Source organism: Drosophila teissieri, chromosome 2L (genome assembly GCF_016746235.2).
Source record: "Drosophila teissieri strain GT53w chromosome 2L, Prin_Dtei_1.1, whole genome shotgun sequence".
Classification (NCBI taxonomy): domain Eukaryota; kingdom Metazoa; phylum Arthropoda; class Insecta; order Diptera; family Drosophilidae; genus Drosophila; species Drosophila teissieri.
This window is the reverse complement of record NC_053029.1, coordinates 1277869-1297382: the sequence shown is the minus strand read 5'-3', so window position 1 is coordinate 1297382 and position 19514 is coordinate 1277869. Positions and strand designations below refer to the sequence as shown.

Sequence of the window (19514 nt, the reverse complement as noted above, 5' to 3'; positions counted from 1 at the left end):
TTCCCGCTTTCCCCCGCAAATAGCATGTGTCCAATATCTGGCATACATATGCATGAGTTCAGGTAGATGCAACTGCACTTGGCTCCAGCTTTGGCTTGGCTTCAGTTGGAGCCTTAACGGCAGCTTAGTCTCCAGCCAGGCATACCTGACACTATGCCATCTGCAAAAACACACACTCATTCCCATCCCCAATCTCCATTTCCCTCCTCCCACACAAACACTTTCGTACATCGCACAGCGCACATGGCAAATGCAAAGTTTTCACATTGAATTTTCCGGCGCAGCGCATCCGGTGACAAATCCTTGGACGGGCATCCATGTCCTGTGTGTATTTGGCTGGATGGATGAAAGTGTCAGTTATCCCAGTTACAATTCCCAGCCAAATCTATCTGCTAAAAGCGTGCAGACTTTATTGCAAGGCTTGAGTTCAAGCTGCAAATTCAGAGCGAGATTGGGGAAATTAAGGTAACGCTGTTAAAGCAAAATTGAATTGGCAGTCCTTTAAAGTCATCAATAATGTTAATTCCTCTAAAGCGAAGAGTATTTTCAATTTAACCAAAGTTCCAGCTCAATTTCAGTGACTGCAATTACTTTTTCGTGTTCGCAAACTTTGTCGAGCGTAAAATGTTACGAGTTGAATGAATTCGCTACGTTTTTGTTTGTGTCCAGGGCAGCCACAAGGATATACTTATTTGCACACGGCGACATTTGCAATTCCAGTTGGGTGATGGCTCATTAAGCAGGAGCAGCAAAGCAGCGGAGCTACAAGGCAGGGCCAGGAGTCAAGGATCTGCCAGCTGTCAAGCTGCTGTGTCAAATGCTAATTAAAATCAAGCGCCATTCGCTTGTTCAAACACAAATCCCATCCGGGAACACGGGAACACGGGAGCAGGTAAACTGAAACTGAAATCGGTCGGCGGACAGGACACCGTGAACAGGCGCCATCATCATCATTATCCCTGTCATCGTCAACAGCAATCAAGATAAAAGATAAGTTAAATGCTGGGGGGCTTGGTATTCCTGTCTCACTTTGCTGCCTGCTTGTTTGTTTTGTAATAAAGTCCTGTTGGGTAACCACGCCCTTTCCGCCCTTTTCCACCATCAGCAGCATCAAAGAAACTTGGGCTTTTTGGGGCTAGTGATTTGAACGCTTGATTGCTTTCAGTCAGGACGAAGGACGCAGGACGAGGGACTTGACGGCTACGTGCCGAGCAGCCAGGATATGGCACTCCGCCATAACAGTGTGTTCATGTTAATTTCTATCTGCCTGATTGCCGAAGCTCCACCAGCAACACGTTCGCCTCATAATTTTGGAGTGAAAATTTTCAATTAAACTTAATTGCATTAAAAGCGAAGGGTTCAATCTGTCGTTATAGTCCTTGTCCCTGTCCCTGTCCTTGTCCCGGTCCTGTCCTCCGTTATCCTTGTTTTTTGTTGTGATAACGATTGGGAAAGTTCCATCCCCGCTTGGCTCCTTTCATTAGTTTTGCCCCAACCCCGCCTTTTTATGGTCTCTGAAACTTTTTATGCTGCATTGCGTTTGGTTTTTCGGTTTGGTTTGGGGACTGCCGAGAGGTCTTCCAGTTTTCCATTTTTGGGGTGTTTTACTGGGGGACGTGGGCCTCTCTGAAATATGGGATAATTTAGTTTGGGCCCCGTTTTATGCCACTCATAAGTCATTAAGTTTTCCTGGCCGACGGAATATTATTTTGAATTGTTTTCGGTGGGCTGCAGGCTCTGATTAAAATTCATGGCGACATTATTTTTGAGTTTAATGGCGGCATGAAACCCAATTAAACTATATAAAAAAGGATGAATAATTAATATTTCAATACATAAATTCAGGCAACTTTTAGTAACTTTAAAACAATACAATTCAGTTATATGTGCATATGCATTATTCGGTGTATAAATATCAAAGTTTCTGGATATAAAAAACAAAGTATTTCAAAGCAATCTCGTAATTTAACGCCCCGATGAATAAATAGTAGGCGGTAAAAAATGATTCCCTAGAAACACACCCACTAGACTTGTTAAGCCCTTGAAAGAGACAGCTGAGGAAGTGAGAGGTCCTTGCTCAGTATTGGAATCTGTTTCGACACCTCCGCAGTGCCCACAAAAAGGACTTCCACTGAATCTAAGCGTTGGGCAAACATTTTTGCCGCACTTGTGCATTTTTTCTACCATTTTTGTTCCTGTGTAAATTGCAACGCATAAATCTTTGTGACAAACAAACGAAAGCGGGCGGCAGATGAGGAGAATGAAGGACAGACACTCAAAAACACAATAGAAGTGACGCGACAGCCATTTTTCAAAAACAAAACATGCATCACAAAACGATCCAGCACACAAAAAAACACACAGAAGCACACAGAAGAGGGGGTTACTCTGCAAAAATTGGAATGAGAAGTGTGCGCAGAAGGAGCATTTCGAAAAAAAACACTTGATGTGGTAGAATGGGGATTTGGGGCCCGGCGAAGAGAGAACGCATGATTGTCTTAATGGCTTCGACATGTTTGCAAAACGACTGTCAAAAGCAGGCAATGTGGAATGGCAATGGCATTGGGCCGCTGCTCGACCAGGATGGAAATGGAAAGGAGCTGATGGAGATGATGGAGCTGAGGCTGAATGCGAATCTGAAGCTGGATGCCGGCAGAGGCGTCGTCACAACCACACCCACCACCGCCAGGACATCACAGCATCAAATCACAGAATCTGGCGTTCACAGTTCCGCTTCAGTCACTCAAAGTCTGCTTTCCCCATCGATTCTGGGCTGTGTCTTTTCGATTTCTCGCTCGTCTTCGCTCTGACTGTCTCTTCTGCTAAAGCGATTAGAGATGGGAGTCGAAACTACTTTAATCGATTTTCCGCATCGCTATTAAATTTACACTATGCTGAATCCGGTTCGATGGACCAGATTTTAGCACATACAGTGTAGAAAATGAAATTTTAATTGATTTATCTGCTTAAGCTATACATTTAATAAATTAGTTTAGAAGCAGCTGTTAAAACGATTTAAGATGAGAGTCGAAACTAGTTTAATCGATTTTTATTGAATTTACACTAGGCTGAATCCGGCTCGATGGACCAAATGCGAGCCAGTACAGTGCAGAAAATGAAATTTAAATTAATTAATCTAGCCAACCTATACATTTAATAAATTAGCTTAGCTGCAGCTGTTAAAACGATTAGGTTTGGAAGTTGAAACTAGAAAGTAAATTTACAATAAATGAAGACCACGTATTGGTACATTCCAGTAAACGTAGAATTAATGATGTAGTACTGCAAGTTGTAATAAATATGCAAACTGAGCTGTCAACTCCACGTGACACGATGCCACTCCTACTTGCAACACACTTGTGGTTGTCATCTGTCTTGGCTGTCTTTTCCTCGACTCATTTTTTCGGCATCTCTTGCATCACAAATCTATGTTCCGACAGCAAAGTCACTCAGTCATGCAGCCACACACACACACACTTGATGCGCCTCAAGCCAGAAACCATCCAAATACCGAATGTCTCATGTCCCATGATGATTTTTCCCTAGAAAAACACAAAAAACACCAGGACAAGCGAAATCCAATCGCACACTTAGACATGTTCGGCCTGGCGGGCCTATCTGCACGTTGCAAATTGAATTTTTCACCTGAATGCGCTGCGTTGCGTGGAGTTGGGTGGTGGGTGGTGGCAGGAGTGGGAGGCATGTCTGCATGTGTAATTATCGTTATCGATATCGCTCATACGCCCAGTTGGCTGCCAGTGCCGCTGACAAACTCTGACAAGTTGCGTTAAACTGTTGGCGTGGTGGGGCAGGCGTTTAACCCTCGTTAAGCAAAATCGAAATTAACGCCGCCACATTCGTCCTCTTCCTCGTTGGCCATGTGAAAAAGGACACTTTTAATGCTCCCCTGCCCAGGCTGCGTTGCGTTGTTTTGAGCTCTGCCTATGAAGTTATTAAAAGTAAATTAGGGTTGCTAACCAGCAGAAACCGAAACCGATACCGAAACCAGTTTTTCCTCCTTTCTCATGGCTGGGTGGATATATCTGTGGCCCACCCACGCTCCATTCACCACCCATTCACCAGCCATTCCTTTATCCTTTTTCGGTGTTTAGGGTTGCGTGCCTTTGACGCATTTCAGTTTGCTTTTGTTTTGCTTCTGTTGTGTCTGCGACTGGTTTCGGTTGCGCAGGGTCCTTGTTGTGTTTGCTGCTTAGCTTAATTGTCAACAGGGGAATTTTTAAAACTATGCCATAGTTTTCGGGCACTTTTGCTGCTAACTTTCAATTATTTTCAGATTTGTTAAATTAAGACATACACCGTGCGTCGAAGGATGAGGACATGTCCTGTTCAAATTGATTTTTAATTGGCCGGGTATTTAAAGTGGGCTATGTGTCAATCATCGTCGGTTGGAGAATGCAATCGAGTTATATGGCTCTATGAATAATTCAGTACCTGAGGTTAACCGACTTGAAGTGGGTTACCGGTTTTAATGGTGATTTAAAAGGTCCTGTCCATATTTGAGACGTTATTCAATCGCTGTGTGCGATTGCTCAAATTCATAGTACAAAAGTTATTTTCCATTTTAATTTTGTACAGCTAGCATGCTCGATACACCCCACGGTATCTTTCCGAATGGATTCCCAACCAATTGAAGAGTGTGCATAAGACTGTGTCCTTACAAAGCCGCAGAAAGGAGGCGGAGAGGCGTGGCACAAGCACACACACACACACATAGCCAGGGAAAAACAGTGCGGCACACCTTTGAAGTGCAGCAGAGAGCCGCGAGCCAAAGTTGAAAAGTGCGCTTGTTAACATTCCTTAATTGCTGTTGTTGTCACCGCCGCGGGGCAACATCCCGCTGAGGAGCGAATGAGAGGGGCGGCAAGGTGCAAGACAGAGAGAAAGGGGCAGCAAGGTGCAAGAGAGAGGGGTTAACTGGCGTGAAAGGAAGAGGGGCGCAGGCACAAGTATCCACGGCAAGGATGTCGACGGCGACAATGACGAGTGCAATTATACAAAAACTACTTAGGCGCGCATCCTGGCTGTCAGGAAAGGGAAAAATCGGTGGAAGGGGGAGTGGCGAAGTTCGAGTGAAAGAGACGCCAGCAGGCAGGGCGAAAGAGAGGGGCGATCGGCATGGCAGCTCCTGGCTGCCGTCGTTGCAACAAAATTGAAAGAAAATTCACTTTCGCGTTTGTAAATTTGTCAACATCCTTGAGAAAGGCAGCAGAGAATGAAGAAGAAAATAGCTCGGGGCGCTGGCGGTGACAAGTGCAGGATGCAGGCCACAATGCAATTTCAGTTAAGTCTCTTATAATAGGAAACTCAAGCACTTTGGCTCACAAACAGCAGGAGAAACGTTAACAGCAGCGGGAAACGAAAGGGGATATTACACTAACAGAATTTGGGTGGCAATCTTACAGAATTTATAGGGTAAAAGATAATTAATTACAGTATTTGATAAACTTTAGTTGTCCACTACCAAAGACTTCAGATATTTACCTTTTTTTTATAAGCTAGCAGCAAACAAGATACTTTTCTCGCCGTGCATTGTCAGTCATTGTGTTGCCTAACTACATTTGTCATTAAGTCAATAAGCGCATTGTGCCTAAATGCACATAAAATAAAGCCCACAATGGAGAGCCGAGCCGAGCAAAGCCATAAAACGAGCCAGGACCTGAGAACCTAAAAGGGGAAGCGGCGGAGGTAAAGGACGAAGGACCTATCTGAGAGGAAGGATCCATCTCATGTGCTGCTGCCGACAAAGCCGATTTATGCCCAATTGGATTTGCTGCTAAGAGCCACAATTCATGTTTTTATGACCGGATGCCTATTACCCGAAAAACCCAGCAAGTTCGGAGCGAAAGTTGTGCCCTCTTCTTTTTAATAAATATAAAATGTCCTGACTGCCAGCCAAACTCGCACAAAAGGTGAGTCAACAAAGGAGCGGAATGGAATGGAATGCTCGGCTTAGGCCATTGATAAGCAGCTTGGACTCGGGTCAGCAGGCATGTCCTTTTCCTTTCTTTTCATTTCTTTTCTTCCCATTTCTTCTCATTTCATTTCATTCCATTTCTTTTCTTTTCCCATATCAACAATATCCCTGTCGTCGGCCTTTCATTCGATTTGCTTGTTAAAAAGCTCAAATTTTATGGCCTATCCCCCGACTTCTTGGCTGTGGCAACAAGTCCGTTTATCGATTCGCCGGGAAAGGACACAGCTACAATCTGCTGTCCTGGCAATTTTCGGGCGTTCATCAACGGGCAGCTTTGACATTGATAAATTATGCAGACTACTCGGATATTTCCGGCGCAACAAATGGTGAAGTCGCAAAGTGTGGCTGCGATTTTCCTCGGCGAAGTCAAAGGCAATGAGTTGGCAAAAATTATAAGTCATAAAAAGGCGGCCAAAGGGTTAACGAATGGCATTTAAAGTTTAAGTGCCCCAGAGATGAAGCCGCTTAAGGATTACGCTTGATAAGAGTTTCCGACTTAAAGTTTAATGGAGCTACAGATTGCCAGCGGGACATAAAACGCGGAGAATATTTAAGCAGATGAAAGTGCCAGCTGATAATTTTCATGCAAAAATGTTAGTTAGAGAAAATATTACTTAAACTCAAAGATTGATATTTATTTCCCTTCCCTTGAACACTCAACTGAAACTGTAATGGCCCCATTATTCATAAACTTGAGCGGCGAATGAAGTCCTTCAATTAAAAACTTCATTCTTGATTACTGCAGCTCCGTTTATTTAGCCAATCCAAATGCACCGAAGGGAAAACTTTTGTGCCCCCTTCAATTTCAGTTTGTCAGCTGCACTCTCTGCCAGAAGCACTCCATTTTTTCCCCATTTCAGCCCTCCATTTGGTGCACTTGAAATTATAACCTACATTTAACATTTTCCGCACTCCGGCATACAAATAATATATAAAGGGAACTGCTTGCAGGAAAGCTGCTTACGCCAACGCCCTGTAATTTTCATTCCTGCATTGACAACTTTGACATAATTGACTGCCAGGACACCAAAGGACCCAGAATGCGACGATGGAAAAAACCAAGAAATAAATAAATAAAATTGCAACAACCCATAAACACTGCAAGTTCTTGAGCAGCTGAGTGCATAAAAATCCACTAAAAGCGGGGAAAAAAACCAGAAAGAAAATCACAATATATAATATAAAGCTGGTCAGGAAGGCGACGGAGCCTGTCGCGTTGGCCACCGCCGACTATTTTTATAACAATTTGATTATATTATGAACTTAAGCATTTCCCTTCCGCTTTTTGGGCTCGTCATCTTCATTAGCACATTAAAATGTCAATGACACTTGCTCCGCAGGTCGGCAGACCCTTTTCCCGCCTTTCCCGGCCAAAAGGGTAAGTATTTGAAAAATGCGCGGAAAATGCGGACAACCAGATGGATGTGATGGTGGTGCCCAGACATCATCACTGACCGCATGGCATTCTTATTTTTTCCACACTTTTCGCCGCCGCCCTCGCAGTGCTTTATGATTACTTGACGGCGCCGCAAACTGGCAGATTGGTGGAAATCGTGAAAATGGTGGAAATGGCGGAAATGGGGCTGGGAAATATCAAAGTTGTCGTAAAAAATGTGCTCGACACTTGTTTACGTCGTCATATTCGGGCACTCTACTTTCAGGGCGATACAGTCGGTTGTCATGGCTGTGGAAAAGGGTTTAACAAGTTGTTTGGCTAACTAGATACTGTCATCTTAATATCTGATATTATAAGAGAAAACAAGACATAAATACTGTCATCTTAATATATGATATTATAAGAGAAAACAAGATATAAATACTGTCATCATAATATGTGATATTGTAAAAGAAATCGTTATATATCCTACATAAATTAACAAAATATTAATAATATACTTTCTACTCTACAACAAAGTGTCTTAAAGTTTGCAATCATATTTCTTTTAATACTGGATACTTAGGAGCTTTATTATTTCTTCTAAATTGGGTGAATTTTAAGCCAAATTTTATTCTCTCCTCAAGTCTAAGCAAATATTCCTTATGAATATCTAATAACAAATAGCTGCATATAGTTTAAAAGACAAGTCAGTGATAGTATTGTTTTCGTGGCTTTGGCTTGATAACCAATCCCACAACGCGCTTTCCGAAAACTTTTCCGTTTCGCACCGAGAGCATGAAAGTTTCGCCTGGTCTCATTATGGAAAATACTCAGCTGCTTTTGCGTCCGTGTTTTTGCCAGTGTTGATTTTTTTCGCTCCTCCATTTTTAATGGTGAAACTGGAGCACTTTAAAGTTTTGATGGCCTCCCAGCGCCTTGGCAGCTGCTTTAGAGCCACGTTTACTATGGCAATTCATTAGGCTCAATTGCCCCGCTACGAGATGTTGTTATTTTCATTATTGTTTTTATGTTGTTGCAGTTTTCGTTACCCGCTGGTCCATTGTTGTTGCCCCACTTCGCTTAATAATGGAGTGAATTATGTTTTCCCATCGCAAACACTCGAAGCTCAGCGGGCTATCACAGAAGTCGGGGTATAGGATTAGTATTGGCCTACACAAAACATCGACAGCGACATCGACATCGAGAAATCGCTTAATTAAGCTAATCAAAATATGGCGATTATGGGGCTCGCTTTGAATGGAGTCCTGCATGTCCTTTGTGGCCATTGTGTTTGCCTAGTGCGTTTGCACCAGCAAGCAAATAAACAAGTGTCCTGTGTGTTTTTGTGCGCATCTCTTCTATTTGTATTATGACAGCCGTTCAATTGATGCTGAAATTAATTAAAATTTTCCCTCGCATGTTTGTGTGTTTGTGCTTGTGTGCCACAGGACTATCTGCCTGAATTGTCCTTTGGCCGAAGGCTAAGATAAATTACAATTTGCCAGGACGTTGTGAATACAACTGGAAACTGGTAATTGCTTTGCATGGAAATTGTGTGTGTGTGTGTAACAGCAGTGGGTAAAATAAATATTCGACTATCTAATGGGTTTTATGCTAAGCCAAATATTTTTGCACAGTTTTGTTGTTTCATTTATCTAATTCGGTTGTAGTTTCAACTAATGTTAGTTATCTCCATATGTTGATATATTCAATTAAGTTTGCACTCTCTTATATTATTTATCTATACTAAATGTAGCAGTTTTTCCTTGTCAATTACCACTGTGCTTGTTAAACTGCCAAGTGAATACTGTATCCTGTCAATTTCTTAAATATTTCTACATTTAATGGACTCCAAATTAATTCCATATTACTTTATTACTGGGCGACCGGGTCCTTTCCCTCAAGGAATAAATACCTTCGTCCTTTCAATTAACTCGAGTCTGGCCAAATAATACCTATTCTCTGGGCACCGAACCCGAAGTCGGAAAAGAGCAAAACTCGAGCAGGTCCTTTGAGTTTTTGCGAGGAAAGTCTTAAAGGCAGCCGGTGGGTTGCGTTCTAGCATCTAAAATAATTGAACCCTTTTTTCCCCCTTTCTTTTAAAGTAATTTAATGCCTCAGTTACGAGGGAAGCCCACACATTCCGCAGAGAGACGGAGAGGCAACTTTCCCCCCCGTCTGCCATTGATGCCGCAGGCGAAGGGGCAAGAACTGAGAATAGATGCGCTGCTACATGGGGAATATTTCGTGGCACTTATCAAAGGCAGCAACAATTTAGGTTAAATACTCATTAATATTCCGGTCTGCCAAACTTTTTCCTACACCCACTCCTACTCCTCCATGCGGATGGCCCTGTTTTTGCCAAATAAATTTATGCCCTTTGCTTTCGCTAGCCGCCAGGCACGAGGGCCAAATACAAGACAACCGATCCGAGAGTCCTTTTCTCGAATCCCAGCCACATAAATAGGCACACGCACATGCCGCCGAGTGGAGCCCACCACACAGGCAAAAACATACAGAAGAAATTAATTTTGCGTAGCCTACTTTCCAAAAATGAGCGAAAGACCAAGCCGAAACCAAAAGCAAAACAATTTGGCAGGAAAATGATAATTGCCTGGTAACGCTGTATACAAAGTGCATAATTTATAAATTAAGCAAACTTGGGCAAAGTTGCGAGGCGAAAAGTATGGCACACAACTGGGCCAAAGAAAAGTAACAGATATGTGAAAATATTGTACATATAACTATATAGCCATAACAATTAAAGGCTCTTAGTGAATTGTAATCCTTATTTGGGTGCCCAAAAAAATCTGAAGCGAGTAATCAGAGGTACGAGTAATTTACGCAAAGGAAAAATCGCTCGGCGAAAGTATTTAATTTTCTTTTATTGGAAAGGAAGCAGAAATGCAGCCAACCCACTAAAATGCCAATATATTTTTTGCTCGCAATTTATTGCATACTTTGCAGCGCAGCGAGGGAGCGGGAAAGAGGAAGACAAGGACACGCGTGTTGTCGGGATTTATTTATTCACTCCGCCATATCCTTCATCCTGCATTGGCGGATTTTGTGCGCTGATAAAAATTTGACATGCCGAAACGAGGGAAGCTGCCAGGACGAGAAAAAGTGGGGGGAATGGGGATAATGGGTAGCCCGAAGAGGATGTAACAACAAAATGACAGGATATTATTCAATTGAATTCGTTTACATGCATGAACTACATAATAAAAATGCCCGTAACCAAAAAAGGAGATCCAAGCGTAAAAAACGCAAATTGCACAGCGGCAACAACATGGCAATGTACACACATATGTACACACAAATACGTGCGACCGCCGAAAAATATGAATAATCTTTTGTATCATTTGTAGCATTTTGTGGCCCAGTTGAAATCCACATTCACTTTTTTGGCCAAGGTGTGGGAAGCCCCTTATTAAATGCGCATATTTTATGCAACAAAAGCAGGCCGATGTGAGTAATGCCCCTGAGTACTCACTTGTATTCAGGCCCACGACTCGAATTCATACTCATTTCGCTTAGTTAGCCAGCCCGAGGGAACAACCCGGCTTGTATCTCGTATCTCATTTCTTGGCAGAACATTTTCCACTAATTTGCTGGGCTGAAAGCGGCGGAAATTGTTTTGCGTCTGGCACAAAAGTTTTGCACATACGAATTCCCATTTGAGGGCTACAACTTAATGGTGAGATAAGCAAGAGTTATGAATTATAGTTGGCAAAAGTTTGCCGGCGAGGAAGTAATCAATGCATTACGCATAAGCCTGTTTGGGCGGATGGAGCGAATGAGGAAATGCCTCAAGTTATCTGCCAGTTTGGGCCAATAAATGCAAATCAGGAAATGTGCTAAACTGGCAACTAAAGTTTGGCAGGATGAACAAGGGAATTAATTCCGAGAGTAGATTTTATGCTTAATCCCAATCAAACTTGTTCTGCACAAAATATGCTGTATACATTATATTTTAGTCTAGCTCCTCTCAGTTCAAAGGCTTTAAGTCTACCTAATTGCTTTGGTGGCTTCTTCAGCTGTCATCTACTAACTCCGAGTGTTTATCGTTGTGGAATGTAAACTGCCAGACAAGCGTCCGTATCAATAAACCAGCATTCAGGTGAATCCAAGCCTGACATCCGACATCCGAGATCCCAGATCCGACGTCCTGGCAATGGAATGGATGTCATCCTTTGGACGAGCCATTCAACACCTGTCGGCAATCATCATAAATATGCCGGGCTCCCAAAACATCTCGGCCAAGTGAGTCGGATGAGTTAAATGCAACTCATTACGGGATCGCAGAGCCATACAAATGTCGTGCATTCACGAGCTGCCACTTCTGTCTCTGTTGAGCAATTTTCTATGGAATATTTGCAATTGCAGGCCGCCTGCCTGGATTGCACTTGAATTGCACCCGTCTCCGCCTTTCATTCACATCCACAGCCACATTCACATTTACCCAGTGGGAAAGACCAGAGCTTGTGGCAGCTGCACAAACAGAGAATGCCAGGCAAACGGCCGAGAGGAAGGATGAAGGGAAGTCCGTGACCAGGATGGGTTTTTTGCAGCAGTTTTGTATTTTTATTCGAGCTTACCTTGTGCATGGGTCCACTTGAGCAGGAAAACGATGAATACGAAACGTAAATCCATTTTACAATTTTTTACAGTATTTCGCCTTAAGATAAACTGGCTAAAAAAGCGGAGCACGAGCACTTATTTGCCCAGCCCAACTCCAGACACACACACACTACTCGGAATGCACACCGACACACACACCGACTCCCGCAGGGATATATAGATATATATATATATATATATTCGAGTTGCTTGATTTCTACTCGACTTTTGTACGCACACTTGGCCTGCAGTTTAGCAGTTTACAATGTATGTTGCGGCCACAATGCTGCCGCTTGCTTTTGGCCAGGCCAAATCTGGCCAAAGTCCGGCCCTCGCATGTCCGTAATGTCAATTAGCTTAGATTTCCGAGCGAATTCGCACTTCGTTTGTTTATGTTTGCTGCCAATTCAGTGGCCAGTCGCCCACGAAGTTGGCCAAAAAGCTCGACACGCGCTCACTTTCAGCGCGATAACCGTTGGCGGCAGTAACCAAAACTCAACTGAACGGCGTCCCACGGCCAACTTGATATGGGGTTCCTCAGTTCCTCAGTTCCGGAGACCGGGAACAGTCCGCAGCAATGTTCACTTCGGTGGTGAGTTTTCCAAGCTTCGGAGCAGCTCGGCCAGCTCGTGACTCGCCGCCTGGGGAAGTCGGAAGTCGGAGGAGGAACTTTTCGGAGTAAATTCCTGCAGGGCAGCCATCAGCTGTTTCAGCGGGGAAAGCTCGGGAAAACGAGAAGTAATACAAATCGGTCTACCAGCTCCACTGATAAGGAAGTACCAGCTTATGAGAGGCTATCTATGAATGTGTTGCTGTAAAGTACTAAAGTTCTAGTGCAACTTATAACTGGAAATGGAAATCCTTCAAATAGTAGTTATATATTAATATAATAAATATAAGAAAAGCATAATAGATATAGAATTGCCTTTCCAACATGTTGGTTTCTGGTCCTAGTCAGGTTTGTTTATCATCACAGTGGCGAGCATAAACATTTGTTGCTGAATCCTGCCGGCAAAAGTGGTGAGTCTGCGCACTGGCCAAATAAACAACATTTTCGGAGTGGCCACCGGAATTCCTTTGCTCTCTGAATGCTTACAACACTTTGCGAGAAAGCTAAAATATATTCACTGAATGAGAGCCAGAGAAGTAGCGAGTAGGTTTGAATATTTCAAAATAGCCGTTAAATACCGATGCAATTGTTGTGTTCAGTAAGATATCTTAAATTTTCAAACATAGTAGGAGTCTAGAGTTCTTGTTACAAATATAAATGACATGATTGAAACCTATTGCTTACTAATATTATAAAATTTCTACATATTCATTACTTCCCTGATGTTATTCACCTGACTTGTGTGTAGTGCTTTATTGTCACTGGGGGCATTAGGCATTTAAACTAGCTGCCAGCCCGCATTTGGGGGCAATCTGCTGAATCGAAGCAAACATCAGTGGCATGGTTAATTAGGATCCTGGGAGCCGACGTCGTCTTTCACCTGCTGATTCCTGTCGTCCTCAGGCACCGCAATCAAAATTAGCTCAGTGGCTTGCGGTGGTGCTGCACTTCGGTGCCCACGCCCTAGGATTCCCCACCACATCATTCTAGATCGCATAAACAACAATTAAAACGCTACAAATTGCACACACAAACATCCTTCAAAGGATGTGACCCCGCTGCCTGTCCCGCTGCCAGCTTTGCAGTCCGGTAAGTATCCTCTTTTTGCCGTTCCCCGCTGTTTTTCTCTTTCTTCAATTATTTCCGATTATTACCAGGAGGCACTCGGTGCAGAGGCAGGCGGGGGGAAGGACGAAGGACGAGGGAAGGATGGGTGGGCTGAGGTCGAGGTGGATGCTTCAAAATCCATGTTAATTGCTATTTTGCTCCCATTGGCTTTAAAAATCCTTGCAAGAAAACTAACAACCTGGGGGTCAGATTTTCCTGATTTGCCATTCATTCTACGGCCAGGACAATAACAACTCTGAGGGAATATCCTTGCTGCTCCCCCAGTTCACTTTCCTCTGCTTTTACTCGTGGGAAATGGGGAAATGGGGAGAAAAAGGGAAAAGGAAAAGGAAAAACTGGAGAACAGGCAGCATGGAAAGATGCGGGGAGTGAGAAATTACAGTGACGACCCAGTAAAGTAAGTTCCGAAGATAAACTGCAATCGAAGGACGTTGACTGAATGATAAATTACACTTGACAATGGGCGCCCCCACACACCCACACACCAACACACACACGCACACCCACTCACACACTCGCACAGAAGTGTGACGCGTGTGTGGAGTGCTCGTCCGAGTCCTGGACAGGACTCCACTTCTGCCTCCTCCAGCTGGCCTTCTGGTGCTCGTTTGTCATAAGTTTACTTTTAATATAAAAGTTTGCTCGCTTTGCTGATGTTGAAAAGTGATCATCGTGATAATTACACGGCCATAATGATGGGCCTGCTGCACAGTGGGTCGAAAGCAATTGTTAAGTATATCACATATATATAAATACAAGTTATGAATGCTTTACCAAATTTAGTATGAATTAAAAACTGTATTATAATTATAGATAATTATAGGTAATTAATAATGAGCCTTTATAATTTAATTTGTTTAATTTCAAATGCTTTTATTAGATGACAGATGAGCCGCCTGTCAACACCCATTTTTCATAAAAAGTAGGGAGCACTTTTCGCATTCCTTGGCACCGCGGCAGCCACCGTGGTTTTTGGGGTCCGTCCGCCAGGGGGCGCCACTGCCACTGCAGCCGTGCCCGAAGATTTATGTGCTCATGTGGTCAGAGAAGCGAAGGACCCCCGCCAGGATATACCCAGCTCCAGCCCCCGTTTTCAGATTCTTGAGTGCCAAGGAGCTCGAGTGTGTTTGTCAGCTGGGTGGGGGATGATAGTGGGTGGGTGTGTTGGTCCAGCGGAGGGTGGAGGCTGCCCGGGGGGCGGGGTAATTATGACGGTTGTGGGTGGCAGCTGCTGCTGCTGCTGCTGCTCGAGGAGCGGTAGCCCAGTTCCACTCATTAAGGATATCCGTGCAGGAAAACAATGCCAAAGCCAGCACTCGGGCGCACACAAAAGCCGTTACAGTGTAGCCGCAAAAGGGAGACGGCATCCAGTTTTCCCGCCGCTTTCCCCCCGCATTTTCCCCCACTTCCCGCCGCTTTTGCTTCCGCCTTTCCACTTCGCCTTTCCCGCACGTAATGCATTTAGTGGCTGCGGTTTTTGAGCTCTCGCAACTCGCATTGTTTGCTCTTTGGCCTCGCCTCTCGCCCCCAGACAAAACAATACAAATTTATTTTGCCGCCACGCCCACAATCACCCGAAAAAGGGGCGGCGGGGGAGGGGGGTAAAGCGGAAGAGATTCTTTTCAGCCAAGGCGAAGCGACGGCCCAGAACTTGAGCAGTGCACGGAAGTTCCGGTTGAGCCGGAGTCCTTCCCCTTTCGCACTCCCTCTCTCTTTCTCTTTCTCTCTTCCCGAGAGAAAAGTTTTCAGCCAGGAATTATATCTGAAAGTTGAGCGGTGACAGGGTGGGCGGGTGATGCTGCAGGGGGCGTGGCAGGGGATCGGCGGCAAAGGAATGTATAGCACACCCAAAAGTGTTAATTCATTTGCCTTGGCATAATTTTATTCATTCGGGTTTTGCTGTGGAATTAAAAGTTTGGCCAGCAACTGGCACAACAAATTATAAGAAAATTGCACGAGGTAAGTGCTGCATTCCAGTGCGATTTATTAATGTTGGCCCCAAAAGACAAGTTGTAGCTACAAATATAACTTGGCATTAAGCATGTTTATAGTTTAACTATACATTTGATTATTTTTCAGCTTGTCTGACACTTTGTGACAACGCCCAAATCAAATCAGAAGTAAATCGGAATGTCCAAAAGCTCAGGCAAATGATCAATGGGCGAATCACTTACTGCGACTCTGCGAGCGGGAAATGCAAAATGTTTTTCCACTCTCCGGCTGCCAGGATGTGGAGGAGAGCTTTTCCAACTTTGAGTGTGATTGATTGCGAGGGAAACGTAATTGAAATGCCGCCAACTTCGGCGGAGGGAGCTGAATAGACAGTGACAAAAAGCGAAAGTTTTCACTTCACTTCGCTTCGCTTTGGTTTGGTTTTCCCCCGAGCCAAAAGGCAAGTTTTCCACGGCATTCGACTAGACGGCGAGCAGACAGTGGCTGTCATTGTGAATCCACAAGATGCATATCCTGGCGCAAAATCATAAATAAAAGGCAAAAGGTGGAGAGTCGAAGCGCATGCAAATGCGAAATCAATCCGGCAACTGGCATTAAAGATGCAACAACCTGGTCACAATGAAAGCGAAATCCTAGAAAATCATAAAAAAAGGGGGAGCAGCAAATTGCCAGACATAAAATACGTCTAGATGGGAGCATCTGGGGGTTGAACGCGCGGCCACTTAACTGCAACAAATCGCCAAATAAGTGGAAAATATTGCAGGCCACAAATTGCTATGTCTTATCTCAAACTCCGCACACTTTCGCCGGCAATAAGTGGCTCAAAGACAGAGAAACCAATTCCGATGACCTCTTTAAATATTAATACGCGTGCCGTGATTGCACTGGGAATTGTGATTGACTTTTTGTAGACCCCGCCACCAACAACCCCCGTGCATGGCGCATCCTTGACATCCTTGACTGAGCAGCAGCTAAATGCACAACCCCCGAGTCCTTGAAGTGCCAGCCAAAGACAGGACGAATCCCAGGAGACGCCATTGCCACCAGCCTAAGAACAAACTGTGCACTTGACAAAGTCCGCAGAACGGAGGACGAAGGACGAAGGGCAAATACAGTTGGCCAAAAAGGTGGCAAAGTTGTTTTACCTTCCAATTGATGGGTTTTTTTTGGAGGCTGGGGGATTCCCCAGTTCATCCAATTAAAAAGTTGGCTCATTGCACATGCAATGCCACGCGAACTCATTTGTTTTCGCTCGGTTTTGTCAATTAGCGCACTGAATTGGCATTCAGGAAACACGAGTTCGATCAATTAAATGCAAATTTATTGAAATTGAAATCAATGCCAAATTAGTTTGCAATAAATACTCATTGGCGAGTGCACTTGCCACTGAATTTAAATGTTGCATGGAAATTAGTAAATGAACAGATAATTAGCACAAGTAAATATCAAAATATATAGAAATAGTATAGAAAGTATAAATCTTCTAGTAAGTCGCCGCCCACACTCAATAGCTGGAAGTTCTCTCCGAAATGTTTAGTTTTATGATCCGCCCATGAGCACAGACTTCTCCTTCTGCGAATGGAGGAGGATCTGTGGGATTTATTGAGCCTCTTTGCCTGTTTTATATATCTGCCGGAATGTTTTTGCATATTCCATTAGGCCGAGGGTGGCTCCGCCTCAGTAACAACAAGCATCAACTGTCCCCGCCTCCCGGTGCGGAATCCAGAAGAGGTCCTTGAGCCTCTCTGTGGGGCAAATGCCCATGGACTCAGACCGTAGCCAGTTTTATGTCCACTTAATTGTTTTGTTTTTGTGTCTAGAAGCACTGGTGGAGGAGGAGGGGGGATGGGGGCAGGCAAATGACTAACCAGAAATGTGAAGATGCCTTCGGTCAGGATATCCCCGTACGTATTGTACGTTTACGGTCCCTGCCAAGTGTCTGGTAATTTATGGGACCGAGCGTCAAATGGCAGACGCGGCGGCTACTTGACAAACCCCAACTCACACAGGACTACTCTCATAGTGTGAGTGTCCTGTGTGCAGTGGTATATGTTTAGGTTTAAATTATATTAAACTGCCAGCGTGGCATGTGCCCCATTTCAAATGTGGTGGTTACTCAGTCCAGGAATTGTTTTCCTTATGTTACCTCAGGCACTGCGAAAAATCAAACCGAGTGTCAAGTGTTATCCTTTCTGTCTTTTCTTTACTGTTTCATTAAAAAAGGTGAGCATTTGTTCTAGGTGTATTATTTTTATAAGAAGCAGACAGCAGAGCAGACATTTATCATTGCTCCCACTGTTCCTAATCCCGGCCAGCATTTCCATTTAGTGCACTGCAAATGTCAAAAGTTGATGCCAAAAGTTTTCAACACTTTGGCCCCAAACCGAAGCAAAACGTGAGGGATCCAACCAGCGGGGGTCGTCTAATTTAAATTGGTTTGTTTTTGTCTGCTGGCATTGCGCTTTTCCCCGCTCCAGCCATTCAAGGATAACTCCCTTTCACTGGTCCTCGACAATTACGACTGCGTTTTTTCCACTGGCGAAACTTTCCAACGCTCTGGGGATTTTCGGGGACAGCAGGAGGAGCAGGGGGAGCAGGAGGAGCAGGATGAGCAGGAGGAGCAGGGGGAGCAGGAGCGGTAAACGGCAGCGTTTACTACCGCTTCGTATATGCTGTCGCACATTTCATTTTTGCTACGGCGAGCGAAATTAAAATGCTTGTTTTCACTTTATGCAAATTCTTTCTTAAAAACGACCAGAAAAAGGACGAAATCAAATGAGAGGACAGCGAGCTCAATCGACGGAGGGATATCCTGTAAAACGAATTACACTAAGAACATGAAGTGCGAAGAAAATATCTATACTGCTACTTTTTTGATTCAAAGTAATATGATTAATTAGAAAATATTTCTGAATATAATTAAATACAATTTTATTAAAATTATATATAACTTACTTTCTTATACTTTGTAATTAGATCCCTTTTATTTACTGATAGCTCCTAACCATTAACTCCACGCACTTACAGGGTATGGAAAAACGGCGTATGGAAAAACTGCTGAGTTGAAATGAAAGAAAAAAGTATAAAAAAGGTGGAGCAAATAAAAATGGCGCGTATTTACGTTTGGGAATATGTAAATAAGCGTCCGTTGTATTTGTTTTCTTTAGCTTGACGTGGCATTCTGCTGGGGAAGGTGTTCGCTTTGGTTCCTTTTGGTTTGGATGGGTTTGGTTTGGATGGGTTTGCTTGTTCGGCTGAGAAGGGGAAGTTTTGGGTACTCGTGGGGCTTACAAGCTATTAAAATGTCGCTGCAAGTACTTAACTGCTTGATGTTGTCAATTTAAATTAAAACCACTGCCGCAAAGTTACGCATCCGCATGTGGGGGGCTATGGACAGAGCTATAGACAGCCCCCAAACCGAACGAATGCGCCACATAAAGAGTTTGGGGCGCAAATGGATGTTGCACAGGGGCATGCGTGGCTTAACAATGAAACTTTTCTTTATGGCTGCACTCTCTGCGGGCCTTGGAATCCAAGAAGAATCCACTGTCTATATATGCTAATGGTGGCCGGATGGGCAAACTGGGAAATTAAAAAGTTCCGTCTGCGGATCCGAGAAGGTCTCGTCATTAAGGAAAGTGGCTTATTACGTACATACGTCTGAAACAGAGTTGGCTGACAATTTCCAGTACTTGGCGTAATTGTTTCCAAAAAGTTTCAGGACTTCTGCACTGCGTAATTGAAAGGTTTTCCGCCGGGTGACAATACATTCTAACCAAATTGCCGGTCATAAAATGGGTACTTTGTATGGTCCATCATTTGTTAACTGC

At 43.9% G+C, this 19514-nt stretch overlaps 1 protein-coding gene across 1 annotated transcript in view; it reads right to left on the bottom strand.

Moving 5' to 3' along the window:
* The window catches only part of LOC122619289 (roundabout homolog 2), a 38086-nt gene extending 25989 nt beyond the window's left edge, over positions 1 to 12097 (bottom strand). Inside the window, exon 1 of the mRNA XM_043796126.1 lies at positions 11972 to 12097. Coding sequence (XP_043652061.1) covers positions 11972 to 12026 — 55 coding nt within the window. The 5' untranslated portion in view covers positions 12027 to 12097. The remainder of the gene's footprint in view (positions 1 to 11971) is intronic.
* Positions 12098 to 19514: the final 7417 nt, after the last annotated feature.